The 13,331-nt window shown below is 41.1% G+C and overlaps 1 protein-coding gene across 6 annotated transcripts in view; it reads left to right on the top strand.

Moving 5' to 3' along the window:
* The window catches only part of KIAA0753 (KIAA0753 ortholog), a 67,593-nt gene extending 56,833 nt beyond the window's left edge, over positions 1–10,760 (top strand). For all 6 annotated transcript variants that reach the window (XR_011646807.1, XR_011646806.1, XM_058283735.2 and 3 more), the window contains one exon: positions 9,284–10,760. Coding sequence is in view for 4 of the 6 variants with exons in the window: in XM_058283735.2 (XP_058139718.1) it covers positions 9,284–9,401 (118 nt within the window). In the remaining 2 variants the exon portion in view is untranslated. The remainder of the gene's footprint in view (positions 1–9,283) is intronic.
* Positions 10,761–13,331: the final 2,571 nt, after the last annotated feature.

Below are 13,331 nucleotides of genomic sequence, written 5' to 3'. Positions count from 1 at the left end.
GAAATGTCTATTCTACCCTAATACTTGATTGATGATTTGGCTGGGTTTAAAGTTAACTGGTGTATTTTTTCTAAAGAATGTCCCTCCCTTCTTTTGTGGAGGTGACAGAGGGATTGTCACTTAGCTGCCTGGGGGAGGGGTGGAGACCTGTCAATCTCACTGCTCATTCTGCAAATTTTCAGTTGGTTTCTGCAGTTTCTACCCCATACCTCATTCTCCCTTTATGATACCCAGCACACTTCTTGAGTTTTTCTCATGATTTTGAGATAAATTAGCTTGCTTTTCCTTAGCATCCCCTGCTATAGGCTCTTAGGTTTCAGTTACCTCTGTATTTCCTCTATCCTGCTGAATCAGTTAGGTTTCTTCCATCTGCTTTTCATCTGAAAATTTTAGACAGCTCTCATCCTCTTTTGTCTTCTGTACAGATAAACTTTGTTCTTGGCTTCACCATCATCAGGCACTTGGCTTTCTCTGGTTTGCTAAGTCATTTGTCATTTGTCTAACTGCTTCATTAGGCTTCCAAATTTTTATTGTTCTTTCTTGTTTGCTGGCATTTATAGTTTCATAGCTTTTATTTATTCTTTTAGTGACCTATAATGGGATTGGGAGGACTGGGAAAGGAGATAAATGCCAGGTTTGATCTGTCTTTTTTCAGTCAGAGGCCTCCCAATTTGTTTTTCAAACAGGAATCCTTTATTTTTTTATTTTATTTTTTTCATTAAAAAAAAAATATTACATTAAAAAAATATGAGGTCCCATTCACCCCCACCGCCCCCACCCCACCACTCCCCCCACAGCAACACTCTGCCCCATCATCATGACACATCCATTGCATTTGGTGAGTACATCTCTGGGCATTGCTGCACCTCATGGTCAGTGGTCCACATCGTAGCCCATACTCTCCCACATTCCATCCAGTGGGCCATGGGAGGATCTACAATGTCCAGTAATTGTCCCTGCAGCACCTACCAGGACAACTCCAAGTCCCAAAAAATGCCTCCACATCTCACCTCTTCCTCCCATTCCCTGCACCCAGCAGCTACCATGGCCACTTTTTCCACACCAATGCCACATTTTCTCAATTACTAACACAATAATTCATGAATAGAATATCAGTAAGTCCACTCTAATCCTCACTGTATTCCTGCTTCCTGTGGACCTTGGATTGATTGTGTCCATTCCACATCTGTGTCAAGAGGGGGCTTAGATTCCACATGGATACTGGATGCAATCCTCCTGCTTTCAGTTGTAGGCACTCTTGGCTCCATGGTGTGGTGGTTGACATTCTTCAACTCCATGTTAGCTGAGTGGGGTAAGTCCAATAAACCAGAGTGTAGGAGCTGAAGTCTTCAAACAGGAATCCTTGAGGGTGTGCATTCATCAGAAGTGCTTTCACTGTACACTTTTCTTTCACAATACTCCCATTTGCATCCTGGTTATATCATTTGCTCCCTCTGATCATTGGAACTATGTTTTTTTTCCCCCTTGTTGCTTTATGTATTTATTTATCTATTTATACTTTTCACTCAGTGGAGTTTGGGGCAGGTGCAAAGATAATTACTTATGTTCAATCCCCCAAGTTTAACTGAAGCCCTAGGACTTCTCTGAAATGTTCAAAACTCTTCAAAGCATATAAGTCACTGTGTTCTGGCTGAGGTGTACATTTGTGTTTATATGTGCCCTGAGGGATTTTGTGGGGGAAGAGGATAGATACACTTGACTTGTTTCCATGTGTTAACATAGTCCTATTACATGGTCACTTATTTTCCCATAACTGGTCTGGATTGATTAGGCTAACTGGTATATGGGAAATCCAAAAACAAGCTAAGGAAGATAGACTGTTTCTTATATGTTCTTACCATCTGATATAATGATACATTTTGCTCATAGTTGTTTTGTAGATGTAGGGAAAAGTTCTCTCAGCCTATAAGGAATATTAGATTATAATCTATAAGAAAGAGCTAGTAAAATATGCCTGGATTAAAAAAAAAGTTCTCTTCCTTTGCTATTCTTTAATCTAAGAGACAGTGCATCTAAACATTCTAGCTGTTTTTTGTCTCCCATTTTTGTTTATTTTAATGTTCCAAAGATGAGAATTGTATTGATCAAATCTTGAAAAATTATCCAGAGACAGTTGACTCCATCTAATGGCCTCTTGGTGAGGGAGAAGTTAGTTGGGTGTTTTCTTTCTTTTAAGGTTTTCATTCCTCCTTACTATTGTAATTGTTACGGGGCACCATAAACCATGCCTGTATAAAATGGCAAACAATTGATAAAGTGTTGTGTGTATTCTGACTGCTCCACCAACCAGCTGTTCCCTCATTAAGAAAAAATTCTTAAAGAAAATGAAAAGTGATACGGAAAAAGTTTTGGTGGTCTGGTTAGAAGATCAAACCAGCCACAATATTCCCTTAAGCCAAAGCCTAATCCGGAGCAAAGCTCTGACTCTTCAGTTTTCTGAAGGCTGAGAGAGATGCAGAAACTGCAGAGAAAAAAGTTTGAAGCTAGCAGAGATTGGTTCATGAGGTTTAAGGAAGGAAGCCAACTCTAAAACATTGAGTGCAAGGTGAAGCAGCAAGTGCTAAAACAGAAGCTAATGGTAAGCGGATTTGGCTCAATGGATAGAGTGTCTACCTACCAAGTGGGAGGACCAGGGTTCAAACCCAGGGCCTCCTGACCCATGTGGTGAGCTGGCCCATGCACAGTGCTGATGTGCGCAAGGAGTGCCGTGCCACGTGGGGGTGTACCCCATGTCGGGAAGCCCCATGCGCAAGGAGTGCACCCCATAAGGAGAGCTGCCCTGTGCGAAAAAAGCACAGCCTGCCCAGGTGTGCCGCTGCACACACGGAGATCTGATGCAGCAAGATGACTCAACAAAAGAGACAGATTCCCTGTCTGCTGCTGACAAGAATCCAAGTGGACACAGAAGAACACACAGTGAGTGGACAGAGAGCAGAAAACTGGGTTGGGGGTGGGGAGGAGAGAAATTTTAAAAAAAAACCAAAAAACCCCCCAGAAGCTACAGCAAGTTATCCAGATCTTGCCAAGATAATTGATGAACCTGGCTACACTAAACAACAGATTTTCAAAGTAGATGAAAAAGTTTTATATTGGAAGATGCCACTAGGACTTTCATAGCTAGAGAGGATGTCAGTGCCTGTCTTCAAAGCTTAAAGGACAAGCTGCTTTTAAGCTTTGAAGGGCTAATGTAGTTGGTGACTTTAAGTTGAAGCCAGTGCTCATTTATCATTCTGAAAATCCTAGGGCCCTTAAAAAATTATGCCAAATCTACTTTGCCTGTGTCTATGGAACAATAAAGCCTGGATGGTGTCCTATCTGTTTATAACATGGTTTACTGAATATGAAGCCCACTTTAGAGCCCTACTCCTCAGAAAAAAAATTCCTTTTAAAATATTACTGCTCATTGACAATGTACCTGGTCACCTGAGAGCTCTGATGGAGATATACAGTTAGATTAATGTTGTTTTCATGCCTGCTAGCACAACATCCATTCTGTAGCCCATGAATCAAGGAGTCATTTTGACTTTCAAGTCTTATTGGTTAAGAAATACATTTTGTAAGGCTTTAGCTGCCATACATAGTGATTCCTCTGATGGATCTGGGTAAAGTAAATTGAAAACTTTCTGGGAAGGATTCACCATTTTAGATGCCATTAAGAACATTTGTGATTTGTGGGAGGAGGTCAAAATATCCACATTCACTGGAGTTTTGAAGAAGTTGATTCCAGCACTCATGGGTAACTTGGAAGGATTCAAGACTTCAGTAGAGGAAGTAACTGCAGATGTGGTGGAAATAGCAAGAGAACTAGAATTAGAAATGGAGCATGAAGGTGTGGCTGAACTGCTGCAATCTCATGATAAAACTTTATTGGATGAGGTGTTGCTTCTTATAGATAAGCAAAAAAAGTGGTTTTTTGAGATGGAACCTACTCCTGGTGAAGATGTTATGAACATTGTTGAAATGACAATACAGGATTTAGAGTATGACATAAACTTAGTTCACAGAGCATAACAGCAGGATTTGAGAGGATTTACTCCAATTTTGAAAGAATTTCTGTGGGTAAAATGTTATCAAACAGCATCGCATGCTACTGAGAAATCTTTTATGAAAGTCAGTTGATGCAACAAACTTCACTGTTGTCCTCTTTTAAGAAATTGCCACAATCTTACCCCAGCCTTCAGCAACCACCACCCCTCATCAGTCAGTAGCTGCCAACATCCAGGCAAGAACCCCCATCAGAAAACAGATTACAACTCACTGAAGGCTCAGAAGATAGTTAGCATTTTTTAGCAATAAAATATTTTTAAATTAGATATGCACATTGTTTTTTAAAAATACATAATGCCATTGCATACTTAATAGACTATAGTATAGTGTAAACATAACCTTAATATGTCCTGGGAAAAAAAAATAATGTACTGGGGAACCAAAAAACTTGTGTGACTCACTTTATTACGATATTTGCTGCCCTATGGTGGTCTGAAACTGAACCCACAATATCTCTGAAGTATACCTGTAATGGGAGTTCCAGAAGGTGGGAAGAGAGGAAACGGAGGAATGGAAAATTATCAAAGAAATACTATAAGAATATTTCCCAGAAGGCTGTTAGTTTCTAGATTGAAACAGTCTATCAATTGCCTACTGTGAGTGAATGAATGAATGAATGAATGAATGAATGAATGAATGAATGAATGAAAAAATAGGTAAATAAAACAACCAAGAACACACCAGGGCACATCATTATGAAAATGAAATTTGAGCACTGGAATGGTAAGATTTTTAAAAAAAAAGGTTCAACAGTATAAAATCCAGGCACATTCAAATAATCAAAAATGAGAACTGCATCTTGTTTTTGGTAGCAATACTAGAAGCTAGAAGACATTATAGCATATTTCCAAAATTTAAACTAGAATTCTGTGCTTAGCTAAATTATCAATTATATAGAGGGTAGGTTACATTTTTAGGTATGCAAAGTGTCCAGAAATTTAGTTCTCATGTGCTGTTTCTCAGGAAGCTACTGGAAGATACATGCCACCAATACAAGGTGTACATTAAGAAAGAGGAAGACTTGGGATTTAGGAAACTAGACTCCAACATGGAACTTCCTAGACAATGGCAAAAGCAACTTTGAGGGAAAAAAGTTTGCAGTGAATGGAGAAAGCAGTCAGTCCAGACTAGACAGAGGACTCCCAGAGGGATGGTTTCTGGAGTGAAAGCAAGAGGTGGGGAAAGTTGGGGAAAGAAAAAAAAAAAAGAAGAAGAAAATGCCTACTAGCTGAAATGTTTGAATATAGTAGGTGTATGTTTATGTTTTTCTCATAGTTTCAGATGAATTCGTGATGGGAATGTGGAAAGTGAAACATTTATAAAACAAGATAATTGCTTCTGCTTCTAGTGATTATAGACTCAGTAATTTGGATGACCTCTTCTGGATAACTGTTAATAGAAAAGCTGGAATAAAAATAAAACATGTATTTGAAGTCATTTAGGATGCTAACTAGAGAATGAAGAATAGCAGACCAAGATCTTGGAAAGACAGAGAGGATCTTGGAGATCCTTGGAGAAACAGGTAGGCTAGCCTACTGGGAATGGATTGTCAATCCTGAAAGGGTGTTCAGAAAGATAAAAGGCAATTTAGAATTCTAGCAGAGAATTAGGAACTAAAGAGAAGAGCCAAAGGACATTCTAGATCTAAAAAACGTAATTCCAAAATGGCAGATTCACTGGATGGCCTTAACAGCAAATTTGATAAAAGAGAAAATTAAAGATTCAGAGCATAGGACAGAAGGAAATATCCAGAGTGATGCATGGAGGCACACAAAAAAGATGATGACTAAAGAAGAGAGGTAAGACACATAGAGGATAAAGAGATAAGATCTAGAATATATGTGGCAGGTGTCTTAGAAAGAGAGGAGAGAGAAAATGGGTCAGAAACAATATTCAAAGAGATAATGGCCGATAACTTTACCAAAATAACAAAGGGCATCAAGCCACAGATTTGAGACACCCTAAAAACCCCAGGCAAGGAAAATAAAAAGAAATCGATACCTAGGTATACCATAATACTGCTGAAAATTCAAAAACAGAGAGAAAATCTTAAAATCAGCTAGAGGAACTAAAAGTGAGAAATAGAAACACTGAAAGCTAGAAGATCTGGCATATCTTTTTAATATGCTAAAACAAAAGAAGGAAGGTAAAGAGAGGTTCCAAACAAAGCTGAGAAAATGTTTTACCAGTAGACCTTCATTACAGGAAACATTAAAAGGGTATTCTTCAGGAAAAAAGAAAACAGTCACAGAAGGAAGGTCAAAAATATAGAAAGGCATGAAGAAAATCAGAGATATATAGGTAAAATAGATATTGACTGTATAAAACAATAATACTGGGAAGCAGATTTGGCCCAATGGCTAGGGTGTCTCCCTACCACATGGGAGGTCCAAGGTTCAAACCCAGGGCCTCCTGACCTGTGTGATGAGCTGGCCCATGTGCAGTGCTAATGCACGCACGGAGTGCCGTGCCACACGGGTGTCCCCTGTGTAGGGGGAGCCCCATGCACAAGGAGTGCACCCCGTAAGGAGAGCCGCCCAGCAGGAAAAAGGGCAGCCTGCCCAGGAATGGCGCCACACACACGGAGAGCTGATGAAGCAAGATGACGCAACAAAATGAGACACAGATTTTGGATGCCGCTAACAAGAATCCAAGTGGACACAGAAGAATACACAGCGAATGGACACAGAGAGCAAAAAACTGGGGAGGGCGGGGGAGGGCGGGGAAGGGGAGAGAAAAAAAACAACAACACAAAAAACAGATAATACTGATGTCTTAAGGGAACACACACTGTATATAAGTATATGCATATATAATTAAAAGATATCATAACAATTAAGTCAGGAAAGTATAAGTGGAGTTAGTGTTCTAAGATTCTTGCATTGCCTGGGAAAATGGTAATATCAATTAATATTAGACTTTCAGTCAAGGATGCTTATAATCTAAGCAGCTACTAAAAGAATAGTAAGAGTGTATAATATCCAAGTTAATAGAAAGGAAAGAATAATTAAAACCAAAAGGAGGTAAGAAAGAACAGGAAACAGGTAACTAATACTTAGTAATGTGCTAAAATTAAATCCAAATATATCAGAATTATGTTAAGTGAAAGAACTATATATGCCAATTACAAGACAAAAGGATTGTCAGATTTGCAACAGAACAAAACAGCTGAGGTGGGAACAGAGTTTTAAGGTCTAGGAGAGGGGAAGTGTCTGCATTCAGAGAGATGTCTGTTTCCACATTTCTGTATATTTCTGACGTTGGACCATGTTAATGTTTTCTATATAACCATCCTCCCAAGTCAACAAGGATGCAGGGGATGATAGACCTTCAATTGGATACACCAGAAACATAAATCTAACTGTATTCAAATTAATACAGACAAAAACTAGCCTAAGTAACTTTTTTAAAAAAAAGAGAAGTTATATCTTTGCAGAAAAATAGAAAACTCATGCATAAAGTACAGAATTCCCATAAGTAACTTTTTTAAAAATTATTTTTTTAGATTTTTTAAACCATAAGTAATTTTTGAACATAGTATTTTTACTACATATTCTGTGGCTAAAGACAAAAAGAACTATAAACTTATATTGAACTCTAGTTAGTAGATTTTTTTTTTCAGAGTGGCATGGGTTAGCAATTCTAAAATGACTTTCTCTATTGTTTTGGGATGCAATAAGTAAATACATTGTGAATAATGAAAACCTGGTTTCTGGGGGAAGACTAGAATGAATCCTCTGTGTTGAGCTTAAATTGGAGGTGTTTATATGTATTTATGGTTTCCGATAGATACAGCTGTGTGTATGTCTTTCTTAGAGGGCTAGAAGCAGTGGCACCATAGCAGTGAGCACACCCAGGACCTGGATCTTGCTTCCTAACTATAATTCTCCATGAAAGGTACCTGGGTTCCTTGGGAGAAATGACTGATTCCAAGAGAAGGGCTGAGACCAGGAAAATGTAAAATGAGCCTGAAACATCATATTGTGTCAGAAAGGAAGTACTCAAAGAACTATGGAGACATGTCAAAAGGACACACAGACCAGCTTGAAGGGGTCCCTAATGGCCAAATCTGGGACAATTTGAGCATTAAAATAAGTAATAATAGTAATGTATTATCAACCATTGAATAAAATGAGAATCTATGTAAAGGCAAACTGTTGAATGAATGAATGACTGCATGAATAAAGGAGAAGAGAAAGCTCTTTCATCACAGTAGACTGCAAGCTATTAAATGTAGAAGAAAGACGGAATTAGAAAATCAATGTTGGCAAGCATCATAGTAATAGATTCAGGCAAATTTGATGAGAAACAGAATATATTTATTAATTACAAAGAGAAAATAGTAGCTTTACAGGGGAAGAACCTGGCAAACCTCACCTTGACCAGGTGATCAGATTAACCATCACCAGCAGTGTGGCGGCCAGATACCACGGTGCACTGAGGAGGACACACAAACCCTTCTGTGGCATCTGTTTCAGAAATGCATAATCTGAATCTAATCATGAGGAAGCAGCAGACAAATGCAAATTGAGGGCACATTCTTCCCCCAAAAGCCTATACTCTTCAAAAAACGTTAAGGTCCTGAAAGACAAAGGAAGGCTGAAGAACTGGTGTGGATTAAAATAGACAAAGAGACATGATACTAATGAAATGTGATCCTGGATTGAATCCCAGACTACAAAATGCTTCTTTTGTTATAAAAGATTTTATTTGGGCAGTTGGCAGAATTTGAGTAAGGTCTGTAGATAAGATTAGTCCATGGTATTGTATCATTGTTAATTTTATGGTTTTTATAGATCATGGTTAAGTAAGAATGTCCTTGTTTTTAGGACATACATCCTGAAGTATTTAAGGGATACTATGACTGCAACTTACTCTCAAATGGTTCAGGGGGAAAAAAAGGTGTGTGAGAGAGAGAGGGAGAGGGAGAGAGAAAGATTACATCTGGTTTCAGATGTTTTGGAGATGGAGGTCCCTCCTGGGTGTATTAGAAGGCCTTCCCTTCACTGGGCTTTGGGATCTAAGTACCACAATATTAATATCTAGTAGAACATGACCTTTCACCCTGTTTTTCTCCTAAAATTATCTTGGCTCTTCTTGGCCTTTTGAAATTCCATTTAAAGTCAAGAATTGGCTTGTTAAGTTCCCCAGGTGAGTAAAAGATGGCTTCTATGTCTGGTTGTATGTACCTCTAGCTGTGTTGTTTGTCTTCCAGCTTTTCAGAAGAGCTGGTAGATGAAGCTCTGGGGACTGTGGCTGCTGAACTCCAGGATATGTGTGAAGATTATGCAGAAGCTGTGTTCACCTCAGAATTCTTAGAGGCTGCTACATAAAGGCTGTCCAAGGAGAGGCTCTCAAGTCACAGTGGAGAAGGGACAACAGCACTGCCCTTTGTTTTAGCCCACAGGAAATCTTGATCCTCAGCTGTCTATCCAGGCCCTGAAGGTGCTGTCCCTGATGGCATTCTCACTGTGTTTTCTCATTGTCATGTCAATGGTTCTGGTACTTTATGACTGAATGAGTTGCATTTATCAGTGCCCAGGAAATGCTGTGGATTATTACAATATAACTTTTTCTGAATATATACTATTCCTATTGAACTGTTACGTTCATTCCCCCTGGCTCTGTTGGGTGATCAGAATGATTTGAAAGGTAATAGATAAGTCTGCTTCACACAGGGATTCAAGTCACTTGAACCAATGGGTGGCATCATGCCAACAAAAGTACAGCTACTATCTGGTCCTGTCACCTGGCTTGTGTTTCCATTTTTGACAATTTCCCATCAAGATGCCAGTCTGTACTAGGTTAGACTGGGCACAGAGTTTAGTTCTACTGCCAACCCCCTGCTCTACAGCAGCTTATTTAAAATAGTAATCCTCTAGTTTTCAGTGTACAAGAAACACATCTCTTTAATGTTCAATTTCTAGGTGGTTTTCACATTTCAGTTCTCCAAGGTCTGTTATTGCCATGGGTTGGCATATTCTGATATTAAAAAAACTTCCTCTGAATTCAGGAGATGCAGGCCTCTCCTGTGCAGAGCTCACTTCCATCCCTGGTAAGGTCAGGCGTTTCAGCGTTTCCTACACAAAAGCACCCTGTGTAGGAGAAGAGAACAGATCTGGATGGTGTGAAGACCCCTGGAGTCTCCCCAGAGGAAGGAAGAAACTTAAGAACCTTAATAGCTTGGTTCCCAGGCAGCTTACAAATCGTATTTTACCAAGAGAAAAGCCTCCTCTCTTTGTTTTCAGAAACTCTGAATTCAGAAGAAGAAAAACAATGTGCACAAAAACAAGGCCACTGCCTGGAAAACTTTCACTCGGTTTTTTTGCCTCAGGCTTGGTAAAAGAAATGTGAAAAACAAATGATGTACAGCATGCCCCATGGAATAATGTGAATTGTTTTTTTGATAACACCTATAGTGTTGTCATCTGGGATTTTTTTCTGAAGTACAAGTATTTTAGGTAATTTAAGCTGCTTGATCACATTTGTGCAAAATTGATTTTCATTTCATGTTAATGTTTTCCTTCTTAATTTTATGAACCTCAAGTAAAAAGGCTTCAAAGGCTTTAATTTGGGGAGTTAAAAATATATACACACTTGAATTGATAGGAGTGCCTGTCTCTGATAGCAGAAAGTAATTTTGTGTGGCAGTTTTTATTGTGCTGATTTTTCAAAATAAATTCTTTAAAGTATGTGCATGTCTATTTGAAGTAATTTTCCTCTTTTTCCCATAGGCAAAGTGAAATGTTATTTACCGAACCCAATGAGAAATATTTTTGATATGAGCATAGTGGATTAATTGCTATCCCCGGAGGGTTAGGAGGGGAATAAATGATGATAAGAACATTTACTGTGCACATACTATGTAGCTGGCATTGTTCTAAGGGCTTTCCATGGATTGATTTACCAATCCTCCTGTCCTTCACATGAGGCGGATACTCTTATTATTCCCATTTTGTAGATGAATAAGCTGAGACACAGAAAGGGGAGCTAAACTGATGAGACAAGTTACTGCCTATATGCAGTGATACCATGGTTATGGAGTCACTTATTTCCATAAAATTGTGGCAATTTTGAGAGTTCATTGAAATGCCTTCCTCCTGTCTCTACCACCCTCAGGCAATATGTTCTTGAAACTTGTCTGGGGCAGTCCCTCTCCTTCAGGAGGTACAGGGATTGAACCCAGACCCTCATATATGGGAAGCAGGTGCTCAACCACTGAGTCACACCCACTCCCCAGCAGTCCCTCTCCTAAACACATCTGCTGTGGCCTGTCCACTGAAGGAGACAGCCCAGGCTATCCAGTCTCTGTCCTCCCACCAGGTCAACACCCACCTTCCTAACTAACCCAGGTGAGACCCATACCTGTCTCCGTGTCTGCTTTATAGCCCTAGACATGGAGAACTTCTGCAGCAGAAGCATTCTCCAAGACACAAAAATAAATGGCAAGGAATAAAAAACTTTTATTTGAAAGTGAAAATTGAGTCCTTATAGTATAAATTCTCCTCTTTACAGCACTGCAGCTATCTCAGACTTCAGGATTTTTGTTCTTTAAGGACAAAGGCTGATCATGAATAAGTCATCTCCTAAACCCTCTCAGTTGGCTCGTGACCTAGTCATGCATTATTTTCAGAAACAGAGAAATGCCTGAGTTTAGGATCACTGCTGCATAAGCTGTCCCCAGCTTACAGAGATGCTAAAACTTCACAGGTGTTTTCAGCACTCACCTCTGATCTCTCCAGCTTCACAGCTTGCTCACATTTGGTTTTTAACCTGGGTATCTACTTCTGTTCTGCTCTTGGAGGGCGAGGAGTCTGCCTTGCATGTAGTTGGTGCTCAGTAAATTTTTTTGAATTAGTGAAAGAAGGAGGGCTCACTTTTGGCGGGGTTGGTTTTGTGCAGGGCTATATAGCATCTCTGTTCACCTTTTGTGGCCCTGAAGTAGAATGCCATCTGTGAACAACTGGAGAGCACCATCTCGAGGTATCGATGCAACTGGAATTCCACCTCGAATGTCAAGCACCTGCCTCCCTCCTACAGCAAGGCTCAGCCTCGTGCTGTTCCCAGCCCTCACAGGCCGGGTGCATGGGCCAGCAGGGCTCGGGCTGACCTCGGGACTAGAGAGAGAAATGGGGAACCATGGGAATGATCGCCGCCTCCACCCCTTTTTGCATCCTTTACTGTGGTCCCTCCTCCCTCTGTTGGGCAGGAGGGCAGGGCGGTGTTGGGGCTTGGAAGAGATGAGAGAAGTTGCCTCACCTCCTTTCCCTCACTCATAGTTCCTGCTTCCCTGCAGGGAAGGATGAGTGGTGGGGGTGGGAAGGCAAAGCCCGTGCCTGGCGGAGGTGGGGACTGTGGAACTGTGCGTCAGTGGGTCTGAAGGGCAGGAGGGAGCGGCTGCCCGAAGCCCCTGGCACAACAGGAAACCGAGGGCTCTGATACCTGAGTCAGAAAGTTTCTCTGTGGTACCAGATAGGTTTCCTTGATGCTTGTATGTTTCTGAGAGGAAGCCCTTTTGGTTTTAACACCTTGAGATACTGATGAGAATTCTCTGCCAAACCTGCAGATTAATGAGTCTGCATCACCACAGACTCATTCTCCCCACAGAAGGACCCTTTGGAAGGGTGAGCTGATGAGAGCTTGTGGTTCTTTGGGCATGAAAAGCAGAAGAAAGCCTACGGCACGGCTGTCTATCTTCGTGAATATCGGCCTGCTCCCCGCAGCTCTACATTGGTTCAGCAGCTGAGAGCTCTGATCCGTTCCAGTGTCATGTCTGTTGTAGGCTGAGTCTAATAACTTGGGCCTGGGTTGGAAGGGCCTCCACCGGCACCCTATGTGCTTCCCATAAGGCCTCAAAAAGGGCCCCACAAAGTCCCAGACTGGAACCCTGGGCTGGCTGGCAGGCCCAGGTGGACTCGGTCAACTCAGTCAGTATCGGTCCTGCCCTGGCTGGGAGCTCACAGGCCTGATAACCAGACTATTGATTTTTTTCTGTGCCTAGGCCTTCCCCTTACACCTTAGCTCTAGTACCTAGGTTTCTCTCTTGCCAGTCTGCCCAGGGCCCCTGTTCCATAGTTCTGGGATTCTGCTCTCTGCCAAGTCTTAGCATGGCCTGAAGTATGGCTTTGAGCCTCAGCCTGTGGCAGGGAGCCTGCTGCCAGAGCTCCCTGAGCCTGCCACCCACCTGCTGCCCTTCCTGGAGTCCCCCTGGCTGTCCCCGTGCTCCCTCTGCCTGGTAACCCCCTCACTGACTCTGCCTCTCA

Source organism: Dasypus novemcinctus, chromosome 21, assembly GCF_030445035.2.
Source record: "Dasypus novemcinctus isolate mDasNov1 chromosome 21, mDasNov1.1.hap2, whole genome shotgun sequence".
Taxonomy (NCBI): domain Eukaryota; kingdom Metazoa; phylum Chordata; class Mammalia; order Cingulata; family Dasypodidae; genus Dasypus; species Dasypus novemcinctus.
Note: the sequence above shows the minus strand (reverse complement) of the source record. Positions and strands in the feature narration are given on the sequence as shown.